At 35.2% G+C, this 17,998-nt stretch overlaps 1 protein-coding gene across 1 annotated transcript in view; it reads right to left on the bottom strand.

Moving 5' to 3' along the window:
• Nucleotides 1–17,998, bottom strand: part of PRMT3 (protein arginine methyltransferase 3) — a 117,614-nt gene that overhangs the window by 11,803 nt on the left and 87,813 nt on the right. The window contains exons 12-13 of the mRNA XM_023737001.1: nucleotides 4,494–4,544; nucleotides 4,211–4,298 (exon numbers count right to left, since the gene is read on the bottom strand). Of these exons, the coding sequence (XP_023592769.1) occupies nucleotides 4,211–4,298; nucleotides 4,494–4,544 (139 nt within the window). The remainder of the gene's footprint in view (nucleotides 1–4,210; nucleotides 4,299–4,493; nucleotides 4,545–17,998) is intronic.

Below are 17,998 nucleotides of genomic sequence, written 5' to 3'. Positions count from 1 at the left end.
AACAAAGAAGGGAGCAATTAACTCTCTGAGAACAATGAGGAAGATTTACAGAAGTGAGCTGGGTCATAAAGGGTAATTTAGAATTTATCAAGTGAAAGAGGTCAAAGCAGCATTCTAGGTAGAAGAATGTCTTGGACAAAGGCAAGGAGGAAGAAAAAGTAGCAAAGTTAGCTAGAAAATGAGCAGTCTGTAAGGGTAGTAGGGTCACACGGCTGATTAATGTAATTGCTGTCAATAAGCTATACACCTGTTAAAAGTTGAATTGGCAAAAGTTGTATGATAGATATATTTACAACAATGTCCATAAATAAATACATGGATGAATAAAAAGTAGCTGCTGAGACTGCTTATGTACAACCAAACACCTCATGGGATTTGGTTACTTGGTTTGGAGGTCTAGGGTTATGGTTTCATGGAATATCCCAGTTAACTGGCCTAATAACATGTTTGTGCTTTGGCTGAACCTCCTAGTTCATTGCATAGCACCTGAGGTCTTAAAAGCTTGCAAGTGACCATCCAAGGCACAAATGGTCTCTATTTGCCTGGAGCAACAGAGGAAGAAGGAGGATCAGGAATAGGAGGAGGAAATAGAATGTGTAGCTAACTGCTTCCTTTGCTATGAGACCAAAAGAACTGTATGGTGCCTGTCAACCATTACTGAACATTTTGATCAAAGATTCTATAGAAGAATCCTGATCAAAAGGGGGAAACTGCAGAAAAGAATTTAAAATTCTCATGTAATCCAGATTTTATGGAGCCATGGAGGCTAAATGAATCCCTGAAACTACTGCCCTGAGATAATCTTTAAACCTTAAACCAAAAATATCCGTTAAGTCTTCCTAAAACCAAATTAACAGTTTAGCTTAACTAGTAAAGAATGTCTGGCTTGAGCATTATACTCTTTTAAAATCTATCTATATGGCATCAAATTGACAACATTAACTCGAAAGACTAGATAGGAACATTATGGGGGGAGTGAGTTTATGTTAATGGAGAGGAACAACTCAGAAAAGGAAGTTGAGAATGGTTGCACAGTCAAAGAACGTACTCAATGTCACTGAACTGTACATGCAGAAACTGTAGAATTGGTGTATGTTTTGCTGTGTATTTTCTCAACAACAAGAAAAAAATAAATTATTAAAAAAGGTGAATAGTACGTATAACTGGAGCACCTGATAGGCTTATATGGGTAGGGAATGATGAGAAATGATGGTTAGATTGTAAACGGCCAAGGTAAGGAGTCTGGATTTTATCCTAATATTGGCTATCCAGTGAGGGTTATTTTAAAAATTAACTTTACTGAGGCATAATTTACATACAATAAAATATGCACATTTCAAATGTGTAATTTTATAAGTTAAACAATATATTATTTTCATAAATTCAGCCTATCCTATAGTCTCAAAGATTATCTATTATGTTATGTTTTAGAAGTTTAACAGTTGTAGCTTTTTTTATTTCTTCTAATTTGTCCACTTAAAGTTTTCAGTTTAATTGGATAAAGCTATTCATTGTATTCTAATTAAAAAAAAAAAAAAAGAAAAATCAAATGGTTCTGTAGTTACATTCTCTTTTTCACTCCTAATGTTATTTATTCGTGCTTTCTGTTGTTTTGCCTTGACCAATCTCGATAGGGGTTTGTTCCTTTATTCGGCAGAGAACCACTTTTTGATTTTTTTTTGGAAATTCTCTATTACTTTAGTTTCTTTTATTAATTTAATTGCAATGATTTATTATTTCCTTCCTTTTATTTTCTTTAGGATTATTCTATTCATAGTTACAGCCATAAGTGTATCATAGATATACAAACCTTATGGGAAAGTCTACTGCACTATAAGGAGCCATGGGGCACAACTGTTAAGTGCTCCGCTGCTGATTGAAAGGCTGGCAGTTTGAACCCGTCCAGTTGCTCCACTGGAGAAAGACGAGGCGATCTGCTCAAATAAAGATTACAGCCCAGGAGACCCTATCGTGCAGTTCTACTCTGTCACACGGGGTCGCTATGAGTCAGAATCGACTCAATGGCACACAACAACAACACTGCACTATAAACATGTGAAGGATTCAAGCGAACCTAGTGTTTTACCCTTATTTTCTGGGATGACACTCTGTATTTCACACTGTTAAACAGTACTCCTAAAAATGAACTTCCCTCAAAAAGAAAAATATTGTATGATCCCACTTCTATGAAATATCCAGAATAGGCAAATACATAGAGACCAAAGTTCATCAGTGGTTACCTGGGGCAGGTGGGAGTATTGCTTAAGCAGTAAAGAGTTTTTGTTACGGGGGATGAAAAAAACAGAAATGGATAGTTGTGACTGTTGCACAACATGGTGAATGTTGTTAATGTCACTGAATTGTACCCGTAAAAATGGTTGAAATGTTTTGTTATATATGTTTCATCACAATAAAAATAAAATAAAATAAAAAGTACTTTTCCTCTTCTTTTAATGGCGTTACCATTCTCCCAGTCATCTACAGTAAGCTCCAACTTTGCAGTTGGACTACCCTTCTCCACTACCCTCTGTATCTATTCAAGAGTTGATGACTCTTAGCCCCATCCTCTTCTCATACCCTAACCATTTCTGATATTCTATATTATCCTCTCTATTCCTTTTGCCATAAACCTGTTCTAAAATCAACTTATTCCTAGAGTCACTACAAAATCTCACTCAGCAAGGGATGCTGTATCTTAAACAGAGCTTCGATAAATGTTTCTCCTTATTTAAAAATCTTCAATGCCTCCCAATTAAACCACAAATTCTTCTCCTAGCTAATAAAATTTTCCATAATCTGACCTCCTTCCATTCTGTCTACGTAACTTTATCTCATTACTCCCCAGTGTGCACTTCCCTCCACTTGTCAGACCGGTCTCCTTACAAACACATTACACTAATTCCTAAGAGTGCCTATAACTTCACTGGCCTCTCTGTCTACAATGCTTTCCACCATCTCCTCTTCTCCTACTCAAATCTTACACAGTGTTCGAGAACTGGTCAAATTCTACATTCCTTTGTTTTAGACTTTACTGATTGTTCACTTATATGTGCACCAATATGAATTCTTAAGTACTTACACACTTAGCTTCAAAAGTCAGAATTTGATTACAGAATTAAAAAAAAAAACCTTTATTATATTATAGATCATCTGAAAGACTCCTAAGGGCAGGAAATGTAACATAATTTTCAACACAATCATATTCTGAACGCAGTAACTACTGATTAACGTTGCCTTTATACTTTACCTCTTTTGGTGGTATTTCTGTTTACTCACTTGGGAAACGGAAATATTTTCTTTTAGCTATATTTACAACTTACTAAGTTACTGCCTAAAGAAAAGTTTTATGAATTATTTTCTGGTACTTAATTGGCAGAAATAAGATTTACACCCTGGCTGGAGCAAGGGAGAATGAAGAAGACCAATGACACAAGGAAAAGATCTGTCCAAAGGAATAATGGACCACAATTACCACAACCTCCACCAGACTGAGCCCAGAACAACTAGATGGTGCCCAGTTACCACAGATTGCTCTGGCAGGGATCACAATAGAGGGTCATGGACAGAGCAGGAGAAAAACGTACAACAAAATTCAAATTTACAGGAAAAAAAGACCAGGCTTGCTGGTCTGACAGAGACTGGAGAAACCCCTAGAGTATGGCCCCCGGACACCCTTTTAACTCAGTACTAAAGTCACTCCTGAGGTTTACCCTTTAGCCAAGGATTAGACAGGTCTGTAGCACCAACAATAACATACATGAAGGACATGCTTCATAGTTCAATCATGTATATGAGACTAATGGTCACACCAGCCCAAAATCAAAGACAAGAAGGCAGGAAGGGACAGGAAAACTGCACGAATGGAAACAAGGAACCCGGAGTGGAGAAGGGGAGATTGTTGACACATTGCAGGGTTGGCAACCAATGTCATAAAACAATTTGTGTATTAACTATTCAACGAGAGATTAATTTGCTCTGTAAACTTTCACCAAAATCACAATTTAAAAAAAAAAAAGAAAAAAGATTTAAATAAAAATTTCTTTAAATGACTTCTTTAATGAAATTACACTCCATCTAAAATTTATGGAGATGGTTAACTCTAAACATCTTAGCATTTGTTATACTGCCTCAAACACAGTGGACACTTAAAAAGTGGCTGTAGAATGAATGAATATTGGTTACTTCAGAATGAGTAAGATACTTTTCTCACCTGCTTTCACTGAAAATGGCTTTTCCAGTAGAAATATTGTTTGTTTCCAGTGTGTTCTGGTACTCTGGGGACCCGTAGAAAACATGACCTGCAATGGTAAAGTCATAAGTATCTGATGAAGTACAAGATTTTTAATATCATGCTACATTAATCGACTATATCAAATGCAAGCTCCAACTGCGTACAACAGCAAAATGCTTCTGATCAAACACCTTGGGGCACAAAAATAAAATACAATGTACTTCGCATAATTAATTCTTATAAGATAACTCATGAAATTTACCCTGTTGTGGCAATTCTTCTCAAAGTATATATCAAAGTAACCAGCAACTGCCTGTTTAAAAAAAAGAGAAAGAAAATAATCATTAAGCTAATCACATGAAGTAATAAATTATACAGTCTTTTAAGACATGGCAAATGAGAAATCATTTCAAAAACTAGAAGCCTCTGAAATTTATGGCAGGTCATTTTTTTTTCTGGAAAAGATGCTGTTTAAGTAAAAATGAAGCAACATTATTTGTCTTTTCCCCACAGAAACAACAGAAAAATGAAACATTGCTAATCAAATAATCAATATTTCGTTTTACAGGAGAAATGAGCATGCTAGACTATTGAAAGAGACCACATGGAGAGGAGGCCCAGCCAGCCCATAGCCGATCCAGACCCCCCAACTGACGCACCGACATGTGGATAAAGCCATCTTCGACCCTCCAGCTCTGGTTAGGCCTTCAGATGACTGTAGCTACATAAGAGGCCCCAGGAGAGACCAGCAGAACTGTTTGCATAAGTCCAGTCCAGATCACAGAACCATGAACAAATAAATATAAATGATTATGGCTTCGAGCCACTAAGGTTTGGAGTGGTTTGCTACACAGCAATAAATAACTGAAACACACTCTTTTATACAAAGCTAACTCACTTTATTTCTTCTGATCTCATGCATCTAACTTTAAAGCAAAGTGCTATGAGTATTTTTGTGATGAGGACAATGGAAATAATTTTTAAATATTACATATTTTTTCCGAAGATAAATGTCAGAAATAGTACTCAAATAAAACTTACGTTTAAGCAAATACCTATAGGAGAAACTCCAAAGTAACTCTAAGGGTTACTGTGCAAAAAAAAAGCCTTCAAAAGAAACTGATATATTCAGAAGGAATAGGTAATTCTTATACTTTTAAAATTTAAATGATACTATTCCTTTTTTTTTTTTTTAACTAACGGGACTAGCTTGACTTAAAGTACTTTTAAAACTGGCATTAAATAAAGCTAATAAAGTGTTAAAAATAGGACAATGATCACTGAAAAATCAGTATAAAGCTAATTTGTGTACTGTGAAGTTTTATTGATCTTGTAGGGTAAATATGGATTGGATCCAAATCAAATTCAATATTTAACCTTGAAGTTCATTAGAGTTTAGATACCAAGAAAGAAGTGAATTAATATTATAATTCTGTCAAGCAGAACTATAAAGCAATGCATCTACGTAACTCAGCTACAGATTATCATAGAAAATCATGTAGTTAATCAGAATATTTTTAAAACATAACTTTCTTCAGTTGATTTCCTAACAGGTAACATACTCTTCCACAGACTAGTTCAAATGAGTTCTTAAATTTCTTTCTTTATGCCTGTCTTGTTCACCACTATATCCTTAGTGCCCAGAGCAGTGTCTGGCACACAGTAGACAATAAGTATTTGCCGAGTGAATGTGTTTACTATACGTAATTCTAACACAGTACTTACACCACACTATATTATAGATAGTTTGCCCTATCAGATGCCAATCTATTTAAGAGCAGGGCCTATGTATATCATATTTCTATTTCCCTTATCCAGCACAATATCTGTTATATAGTAAGGTTCTCAATAAATTTTAGTTAAATTAAATATTTTAGTCTAGCTAACAGCTAGCTTTATCATATGTTGTTCCTAGGTGCCGTCCAGTCAGTTTTGACTCATAGCAGCCTCATGTGACAGAGTAAAACTGCCCCATAGGGTTTTTCTAGGCTGTAATCTTTGGGACCAGACAACCAGGTCTTTCTCCCACAGAGCCACTTGGTAGGTTTGAACTGCCAACCTTTCAGTCAGCAGTAGCACTTAACCATTGCATCATCAGGGCTCCTTAGCTTTATTATGTAGACAGTATAACTTGTTAAACTACTCACTAACAACTTGGATAAAACTAATAATTTTCAACTCTGAAAAAATGAAGTATGGGAGCAAATATGGAAGGGAGAAAGCCAAAGAAAAGGATTCTTTAATTCTATTTATGAAACTGCACAAGTCTCAGCCTAATCCCTGAACTACACATATTCAAGCTAAGACTGAAATCAATACAACAAAGGCTTAGAGAACTGAAATGAAATCTGAATTACTGGCACAAGTCTCAGGATTAACCTCTGAATAAAACGTGTGGGAAAGACTGAAACCAACAAGAAAAGGCTTAGAGAACTAAGACGAGATTTGAAAAACATGTACAAATCTCAGACTAACCCCTAAACTATGTACGTGCAGGAGAGATCCTAAACAGCACGGTGACAGTTTGGAGAATGGAAATGAAATTTGAACCACTGTCTGCCCAAATGCTGTGAGACAGAACTTACGGTGTGACCCTAATGAGTTGAGCGTCTGCTAAAATCAAACATCAACATTCTCCAGAAGATATAACAAAATCCTGATATAAAAAAAAAGTAACATGCACAATGTCCAGGATACAATCCAAAATTACTCAATATATAAAGAACAGGAAAACATGACGAACTCTCAAGAGAAAAGACAATTAATGGATGTCAACTCTGAGATGACCCAGACGATGGTACTATCGGACAAATACTTTAAAGCAGCAATTATAACTATGCTTCATGAAGTAAAAGAAAACACACTGAAATGAATCAAAAGACAGAAATTTTCAGCAGAGAAATAGAAACAAAAAAAAAACAAATGGAAATTTAATAGCTAAAACAAAAACCTCTCTGGACTGAACAGCAGAATGGAGATGATAGAGAGGAAAAAAAACCTGTGAATTTGCAGACAGATCAATGGAAATTATCTGATCTGAAGAACCAAGACAAAAAGACTGAAATAAAATGCACAGTCCCTGGGTCTGGGGCCTGTGGATCTAACATATGTACAACTGGAGACCTAAATGGAAAAGAAAAAGACTGGAGCAGAAAAAAACTTTCCAGAATTCTATATGCAGCAAAAATATCCTTCAGAAATAAAAACAATTAAAGACATTTTCAAGTAAAGGAAAATTAAATCATTGCCAATAAACTTGCTCTAGAAGGCATTTTAAAGGAAGTTCTTTATGATGATGGGAAATGATACCAGAAGGAAACCTGGAACATCAGGAATAAAGCAAATGGTATACAGATGGGTAAATATAAAAGAATGCCGTTTCCCCTTCATATTCTTTAAAACATTTATGATTATTTAAAGCAAAAACTATAAAACTATCTGGTAGAGTTTTCAATATAAGCAGATGTAATCATAAAGACCAGTGGTAGGGGAAGAAGGGTAAAATCTCACTAATATTTATAGGTGTTTATAGTGCTTGGAAGTGAAGAAGGCACTTCTTTACTTTTAATTATAACACACGGGACAGAAACTTATGATAAAGAAAGCTACTACAAATTAACAAGAAAATGATTAATACTCCAAAAGAAAAATGAACACAAGACAATCAAATGATTAATAAACATGTGAAAAAATGTTGGGCCTATTTAGAAAAAAAAGTAAATGAAAACAACCAGATAAAATTTTCCTTTATTATACTGGGGAAAAATAGTCTTAAAAAATGATAATATCCAGAGTTAGTGGGGAAAGTGGCACTCATACTGAGAAAATAAAGTGAAACACCCTTTCTAAAGGGAAACAACAATACATATGAAAAGACTTCAGATGTTTGTATTGAAAAGTCAGACAGGAAATAGTACACATGGGATGACTCCATTTATATAAATTCAAAAGTAGCAGAACTAATTTGTGATGTTTATAACCATAACTTACAGTGTTCTAAGTCAGGATAATAGTTCCCTTGTGATAGTGGTAGACACTAGAAAGGGTTCCAAGGTGGGCTTCTGCAGCGCTGGTAATGTTCTGTTTAAGCCGAGTGCTGAGTACATAGGGAGTGTGTTTGCTTTTTATCAAACTACTCTTAGGATTTGTGCACTTTTCTGTTTTGCTGAGTGTATATTATACACTCAGTGAAAATTTTTATAGGATGTACAAACTCACTGACCTAATAATTTTAAACCTGCAAAATATTATTCTATGGAAGTCACTAAGTGTGCTTGCAAAGATTTAGCAGCAAGATATTAATTTTAGTACACATTTTCAACACTACGTGACTGCTATTAATTTATTATATTAATAAATTATAATACTGCCATATAATGGAGGAGTCCTGGTAGTGCAATGGCTAAGCGCTTGGCCGCTTATCGAAAGGTAGGTGGTTTGAACCCCCTTAGTCTCTCTGCAGGTGAAAGACCTGGCGATCTGCTTCTGTAAAATTACAGCCAAGAAAACCCTACGTGGCGGTTCTACTCTGTCACATGGGGTAGCTACAAGCCAAAATCAACTCAACGGCACCCAACACCACCAACACCACCACCGCCGCCACCACTACCACCATATAATGGAATTCCATTTGGCAAGCAAAGTAAACCTGGAGAATGTTAAGATGTTAACAGGTGAAATAATGTGCAGAGGGAGGGGACATATGGGAACTCTATACTTGACTGCAAAAATTTTTTGGTAAACCTAAAACTGCTCTAAAAAATACAGTCTAGTAATAAAAAGTAATCTTATAGATAAATATTTACCTATTTGACAAAATACTAGTAAATGAATATGTACTAGTAAATGAAACGCATCTTACCAAATAGTACATACATTATAAACTCATGTTACACAAATGTAAATAAATATATATATTTGGAAAGATATTCACCAAGCTATTGGTAATGAGTGATAGATTTGGAGCATTCATAGTCTATGTTTCTCTATAATTTCTATTTCCCACAGAAAATGAGTAGCTTCCATAATAATTTATCATTTTTAATAATATTTGAGTTAAATGATCTACAATATTGCATAGCAAGGCATTCAGTTCATCTATTACCTTTGTCCCAGCTCCCTTGGTGACTCCCCCAAAATCACTCATCTGTATACCCCAATGGGTAGAGCAGTGCCTAACATTTAATAGGAAATGAAAGAAGTTGAAGAATGAGAAGTTTTCTAATAATTCTATAAAAACAAAGTGTAAGGTAGAGGAGAAAAGATGGTACTATATAAATGAAATAGTAACAGCAATAAGAAATAGCCAAACTATATGAAACTACTACAGATTTTTTAAAAAAGATTTTAGTAAGTGGATTTCACAAAGTGTTCACTTTATAATTATTCTTTGGGTATATATATGTTTAATATACTCCTTATATTCTATGTCACAAAAAAAGTGAAAAAATTATGCTAAACTAATAAAATCTTTTGTGAAAATAATAAACATCGGGTTTAAAAGAAGCTCTTATAAATAACATCATTAGAAAATGTGATGAGTTTGAGATGTAAAAAATACATGAGGAGAAACATCATAAGTCCTGATTAAAAAACAGGCTGATAATATGGCAGAACAATTAAAATTATAGGATGAAGGTCTTGAAGAGGAGAGGTTGATATATGAATTTACAACAATATAAAAAAAGAATTAAAAAGATCTGAAAATATAAAGACACTTAGAATTGTCTTCCAACCCCCAAATCCGAAGAAGAAACTACTAACCCCACCATCCAAATAATAGTGGAAGAAATACTGGGTAGTTTTGGGCAATCAAAAAATAAACAGTTCAGTTTGGCAGAACCTCAAAAAGTTAAACATAGAACTATCTTATGACCCAGCAATTTCTCTCCTAGGTATATACTCAAAAGAACTGAAAGTAGACTCAAACAGATACTTGTACACCAATGTTCACTGCAGCAATACTCACAATAGCCAAAAGGAAGAAACAGCCCAAGTATTCATCAATAGATGACTGGATAAGCAAAATGAAGTTCTGGTATATGTTTCAACATGGATAAACTTTGAAAACATTATACTGCATGAATAAGTCAGATATAATAGAACAAGTATTGTATGACGCCATTTATATGAAATATTCAGAACAGGAAAATGCATACAGACTGAAGTTTATTAGTAGTTACTAGGGGCAGGTGGGAGGGGGATAGAGGAGTACTGCTTAAGTGGTACAGAGTTTTCGTTAAGGGCAATGAAAAAATTTGGGAATGGAGAGTGGTGATGGTTACACAACATGGTGAATGTAGTTAATGTCAGTGAATTATATATGTAAAAATGACTGAAATGTTTTGTTACATATATTTCACCAAAATTCAAAAAGACAAATTGAAAAAAAAAAAAAAATCAGTTCATAAGCCTCAAGACAAATACATAAGAAAAATAAAAATGAAAGATATAGTTAATTTTGGTTGTGAGCATATGGCAGGAATCCATGACAAAGATCAATCTGAAAAAGCAGATATTTTGTAGCTTCCTTTGAAAGGCACAATAGTATCTTTGATTCCTCATTCAGATTTACCTTCAAAGTCATTTCCACAGTACAGATTAAGCAGTATGAGAAGAAAAACTAGGAAGACCACCTTGGATTAAAAACTATGCGCAGCTAATCTACTCATGAGACAGTCAGTATTCACAGAACTGAGGTATTAGAAGACTCTCGCTCTGAAAAACCAAAGACAGCTCCTGGTTTTAAAATGGGCATTTACCCCTAAACACAAGCAAGACCTAGAATGTCACTTAAAGAGAAAGGGCATATTTTTTTGCTTTATAAATGACCTTTAATAATTAAAATAGAGATTTTTCAAAAAAGAAAAAAAAAAACTTAAACTTTAAATGTAGTCATATAAACCAAGTGAACTATGATTAGTGTTTTTATTTCCGCAATAAAGAAAACTTGAAAATAAGTGATAACTATATAATCAACCAAATATGTCAGCTGATTTGGGGACAATACTTTTTTTGTCTGCAGAACATAAACATGCCACTATTTTTCAGTTTTATCACCTTGTTACCATCACGTTGACAGGCTATCTCTAGGTCTTTTAAATATTAATTTCAATGAACTTTACTCTCTCTGTGAAAGTCATTCAAATATAAGAGTAAACAACAAACCACAGGAAATTGAAAATGATGACTAATAGGCAATGGTAATAAATAACCTGAGCTACAACTTGACATGTGATTGAAAAAGATCAGATAGGTTAGAAGACCTGACCACTAAATAAATTTCTCCTTTGTTCCACATACATATCTTGTCAGGAACAATGAGAACTGCTGAGAAAAGAAAAAGGCATTAAAATCAAGTGTCTCTAGGAGCTGGGTTAATCTTCAAAGGCAAAGTCACAATTAAACAAATGAAATCTCATTAAAGCATACCACAGTCAGAAAAACTTTAGTTATAAAGCCCCTTAGACTGAAATAAGGGTGGAGGGGTGGTAATTAATAACAACAACAAAACAACGACGACGATGATGATGAAGAAAACTGAGTAAAAGGAAAATACAGTGAATTTCCGGGGCAGTTTGAACACTCTTGAAATTTGGTGGGAATCCTTCAATTACACTGAAGCACACAGAAAAATAAAACAGGCATGTAGCTTTACTGTGCACTTTAAATATTCCTAAGCATTAGAAGCTGGATTCAGAATAAGCTGCTCCTCAGTTCTTTGTGCATTTCACAAAAAGGATAAAAATAACTCTCAGCATTTACAAAATGAACCCTTTAAAAATCTGTCTTAAGCCACATTTTGCTTGTTTATCATCTCTGTACAAAGGTAAATGCAGTTCATTTTAGACATGCTCCTTTGAAGAATGACGACTTGGAATAAAAATGAATTACTTTCTCATGTATTTTGGCATGATGCGTATTTCTTTAAAGAGGATACATCATGTGTATAATTTAACAGGATGGCAGCCAATGAAATAAGATCAGACTAGACCTTATGACGAAGAAGGAAATTAAAAATTATCATTATCACTATCACCTGCAGGGAGTAATTTATCATTTCTGTTCTTCACTGGTATCATGTTCCAACAGCGTGTGGTTACAGCAGATACAATTAGGCAGCTGGCCACATAAGTAGGAGGATAATGTGCTTTTGATGGAGTTTATCCAAGCATGGAGATAGAGTGCTTGTAATCCATGCAGCAAAATCACTATAACAAAAATACAATTCATTTTTTGTTGGAGTTATTTCTTTCAAAATCTCAGTACGGAATTCACAAGCCAACTGAGTCTGAAGCAACCAAAGAAAGAGTAGGCAGATAATGAATAAAAATGTTTATTATAGCTTACATCACTGTATGTGAACCAACCAGATGAAAATATAAACATAAGCTGTACAAGCTGCTGCAAAATGGAGCATGAACCCTGCTAGTGGTAACTGGCATTTAAATGAAGAGGACATAATCAACAAATATGAAAATTATATAGGATGATATTCTCCCAATATTAACTATACCTTAAATTATGGACTCTTCCTTCTTCAATTAATTTTCTATTTTATCTCAAGAGAAAATGTGCATCTTTTGTTTCTTTCATGATTCCTCTAGGGAACAATACACATTAAGTGCCATATACTTCTCAAGGGATATTGCCAGATTTAGTGGTGTTTAGAAATAGGCCAAGCAATACGGGAAGTAGCAAACCAGACAGTAGGTCTAAAAATAAAAAAAGAGACACTTTTACTGAAAAACTCAACATAATTCATTTTTGATCTACTTGAAATACTTCCGGATTATAACTGAAACCCCTTTAAAATACATTTAGACCACTGCCCTGTAATTTCAAAATTGCTTATTAAAGTGATTTTAGGAGCAAAACGGATCTCTTCAAAGCCTAAAAGACAAATACTTAATTCTGTTATTTCATCAACTGATACTTAACATACTCTAACTGCTCCACATTTCTTCGTAGCTATGAACACAATATATTATTTTATATTGTCAATATTCACTGATACTTATATTTATCACTTTTTAAAACCTTTTTAAAGTATAATATACACACAGAAAAGTGAAAATTCATCTTAATGAACATTCAAACTGAATACATCTATGTAACCAGCACTCAGATCAAGAAAAAGAACATTCCAACACCCCAGGTGTCACCTTTTTACACCTACCCGATCTAGGCACATGCCCACCCAAAAGGGTAACCACTATACTCATTTCTCAAAGCACAGATTATCACTTACCACGAAGCTGACTCTGACTCATGGTAACCCTATGTGTGTCAGAGTAGAACTGTGCTCCATAGGGGTTTTCAATGGCTGATTTTTTGGAAGTAAACTGCCAGGACTTTTTTCTGAGGCACCTCTAGGTAGACTTGAAACTCCAACCTTTTAGTTGGCAGCCAAGTATGTTAAGGATTTGCACCACCCAGGGATTCTCATTATACTTCAACATAAACAGAATCACACATCATGTAGTCTTTTGTGTCTGGCTAATTTTGCTTAATATTGTTTGTAACATGCATCCATATTGCTGCATGTTGTTGTACATCATTCATTTTCATGGCCATAAGATATTATGACAGGTGACTATACAACAGTTTATCCAGTCTACTGCTGACAAGCATTTGACTGGTTTTAAGTTGAGGCTCTTATGAATAGTGCTGCTGACATTCTAGTACATGTCTTTTGGCGAACATAACGTACTCACTGCTTTTGGGTATATACCTAGGAATGGAACTGCTAGCACATACATACTTATGGCTTTTGTTAATCTGTATTCGGTCCTGTATTTCTAGCCTACCATCTGGGATCATTTCCTGTTTGCCTGAATACCCTTTAGTAACTCCGTTAGTATAGGTTTATTGGGACAAATTCTCTCTTTCTCTCTTTTTCATCTGAAAATAACTTTCAGTTTCATTCTTAAAAGATATTTCAATTGGGTAGAATTCAGGGCTGGCAGTTATTTTCTCTGAGCACACTGTCATTGAATTCTCTGTCTTCACAATTCCATTGTTAGCTACCAGTCTACTTATTGTTCCTTAAAAGGTAATTCCAACTCCCAGCTCTATGCCTACCCATCGTCACTTTTCATATTTTCTCCTTGGTTTCTGTAGTTTTACTAGGATGTGTCTAGGTGTGGGTTTCTTCTTTCTTAAAACTGAAATATAATTCACATACCATAAACATTTGCTTATTTAAAGTACGTAAGTCAATGTTTTCAGTGTATTCACAAAGTTGTGCAACCATCACCACAATCTAATTTTAGAACATTTTAACAATAATTAATCACTCCCAACTAATATAGTGCACATGGCATTAGGAAGGCTTTCTGGAAGAAGTCATGCCTAAGGTAAAACCTTAAAAATGAGCAGGATTATTGAGAAGTTAGAGTAAGAATGTGCCAGGCCAAGGGAACCTTGTATAAGCCTCTACTATTAAATTCTATTTTACAACACGGTGTTACAATTATCTGTTTATACGTTGGCATCTTTTATTCAGCAAAGGTCTTTTGGGCCTGGAACTACATTTTATTCTTTGTTGCACTCACAGTGCCCACACAGAAGCTAACACGTAGTGTTGGTATCCGATACATGTCGCTACAATGAAAAGTTGTGTCAACATTTCCACTTAAAAACGCTTGCAACCCGCTGCTTCTCTAGATTTCCATTTCCTCCTGCTTGCTCACACACCATCAGTTTTGCCACTGCCTGATATTAATGCTTACTGTTTTTTTTTTTAAGGCAACAACCATTATTTCTTATAAATCTGTGAGTCAGCTGAGCAGTTCTACTATTCTTTTTTAATTTTTCTATTTTTTCCCATACAAAAATTTATACATACATTGTTATGTGACTCTAATTGCTCTCTCCATACTGTGACAGCACACTCCTCCTTTCCACCTCTGATTCCCCATGTCCATTCAACCAGCTCCCAACCCTCTCTGCCTTCCCATCTCACCTCCAGACAGAAGCTGCCTATTTAGTTTCTTGTATCTGTTTGAGCTAAGAGGCACACTCCTCACGAGTATCACTTCATGTCCCACAGTCCAGTCCAATCCCTGTCTGAAGAGTTGGCCTCGGAAATTGTTTTAGTTCTGGGCTGATAAGAGAATCCAGGGGCCATGCTTTCTCGGGTACCTCCAGTCTCATACCATTAAGTCTGGTCTTCTTACTAGAATTTGAGTTCTGTACCCCACCTTTCTCCTGTTCCATGCTTACTGTTCTCTTATATTCCATTTTTCATGCTGCTTTCCAATGTTCCCTAAAAACTATCCATGTAAGGGCTATATGCCCCATATCTAGTTCCTCAAATGGCAGAAAAAGCTATCAATGGTAAGTAAACATTATATTTTTAATTTTAGGAATACATATTAACCTGAATAATATGGCAGATAAACCTAAAAAGAAACAGTGGCAGAACAAAAACACAGTTTAAAACCTGGAAAATACTGAAACTTATTTTTTATGGATAGGTGATCAAGCTCTACCAAATACTGCTTATCTTTATGAGCCCTTGGATGTATAAATCAAGATATTACTGAACAAGAAAAAAAAAAAAAAAAAAGAAAAGGCAGACTAGGGGTAGAAGATGTGATACATCTTACTTCCCGGAAATAAGTAAGGTTGCTTTTTCTCTTCCAGAAAGTGAGGTAAAAAGATGTCTACCCCCTCTCCACCCCAAGCCCTTTATATAGTATCTAACATCTGGAGTGAGAATTAAAAATCTGGTAGTCATCATTTATAAGCTGCAGTTTTTCAAAGAAGGTAATTACATTACTTATCATAAATTCTGGCTTTATATTTGTAATTTCAAGTGTTTGTGGGACTGCAATCTCTGGACACTCCTGGGGAGACAATGACTTACATCTCTGGGGCCCTAGGATTCAGTCTGGCCCATCCGGTATCCATGGGGTGGGATGGTGGATGAGGAAAGAGAAGAGGGAACAAAAAATCAGATTGAACACTATGGTGCAGGCCCTTGTGGACAGCCAGGATACATCACTTGTTAAAGGAACGGGAATTGTCTAACAGTTATGTCCCTATCTTAGTGATCCAGAAACTAAAAGCATAACCCTTTGCAAAACTGTAGGCAAAAAGGATATGTTTTTGCTTTGAGAAGCAGCTGGAACTTTTTTTTAAAAAGAAGGTCTCGTTTCTCTAGTACATTAAATATTCAAGTACATGGACAGGTCAGAGAATTTTCTTTGCATGCCTTAGCCTGTTAAAAAAAACCTGGTCTTTGAGGTGGTACTTAAGCCCTAGGCGAAATCAGTGAAGCCAAATCAGGCTTATTCAATCCTGATAGAACAAGTAAACCACATCTATGAAATCACATAATCCTAAATCCCCATAAGCAAATGGAGAAGTTAAAACAAAACAACCAAAAAATCAAACAACCCTTTCTTTAAGGCAGAAAGATAAGAAAGTGAATAGAAATATTAATTGGAGCATTTACTGAGCATTTTCTATGCACCAGACATGGTGCTAATTGCTTACATGCACTGTCTCATTTAGCACTCAAAGTAATACCTGTGAGGTAGGTGTTGGTATTATCTCCACTTCTGAGATGAAAAACTGAACTTCAGAGAAGTTAATACGTTTTCTCAAGTCATACTGGTAAACTCAGGTCCATGGGGTCTAAAGATTGAGCCTTTAACCGCAGTTCTACATTAGCAACTTTTAAACTCTCCTCTTTGATTTTATTTACATCTATTTAAAAGAGAACTGTATTTAGAAAACTCCCTCCCATTTCAAGGTTGGTCCTTCTCTCATCCAGTCTTCTACAAAAGAGAAAGATGGACTGATTTTGGCAAGTATTAGTAAGTTCTGAGCCATCTGATATATATAACAAAAACTTATTTTTTCCAATTCTTGACTCATCTTTCCATGAGGACTGATTCCTCTTGCTAATACATACACATATATCAGGTGTGTGGAAGCATCAGGTGCTTTGGGATTTTCAGAAGGTCTGAATGTCAATATTCACAATGGTTTCTGTTGGGGCATAAGTGCAAGGAAATCTAAACTGGGAAGATTACTTTCTTATAGGCTATTACTCTAAGGATAACTGCCTGAATCAAAGAAGAAAATACCTGGTCAAATTCATTTATTATCACAATCTAATAATGCTAACTGGCAGCCTGTGTGATAAGTCTACAGAGAACTCCTGTGACATCTCTAATCAAGAGTCCACTATTATTGATTATGTGATAAACAAGCCATTTGTATGCTTATTGCTATTCTTGAGAGGGACATTTCAGTTCTGCTTGAGTGTGACTGGAACCCTGGTGGGGTAGTGGTTAAAAGCTCGGTTGCTAACCGAAAGGTCAGCAGTTCGAATCCACCAGCCGATCCCTGGAAACCCTATGGGACAGTACTACTCTGTCCTATAGGGTGGCTATGAGTTGGAATGGACTCAATAGCAACTGGTTTGGTCTGGTTGAGTGTGATTATTTCTCTTGTAAACTTATTTTGACCCTCAACATTGCTGATTTCAAGCATGACCCTATACCTAGCTACAATTAAATTTAATACTGGAATGTAGCTTAAGAATTTCAACATTCCGGGATCAAAGACCTAAATATAAAACAAAAACTATAAAGATCATAGAAGAAAAAATAGGATCAACGCTGGAGGCCCTAATACACGACATTAATAGGATACAAACTATAATTAACAACACACGAACTCCAGAAGGTAAGCTAGATAACTGGGATCTTCTAAAAATTAAACACTTATGTTCATCAAAAGACTTCACCA

Source organism: Trichechus manatus, unplaced genomic scaffold, assembly GCF_000243295.1.
Source record: "Trichechus manatus latirostris isolate Lorelei unplaced genomic scaffold, TriManLat1.0 scaffold00006, whole genome shotgun sequence".
Lineage (NCBI taxonomy): Eukaryota > Metazoa > Chordata > Mammalia > Sirenia > Trichechidae > Trichechus > Trichechus manatus.
Note: the sequence above shows the minus strand (reverse complement) of the source record. Positions and strands in the feature narration are given on the sequence as shown.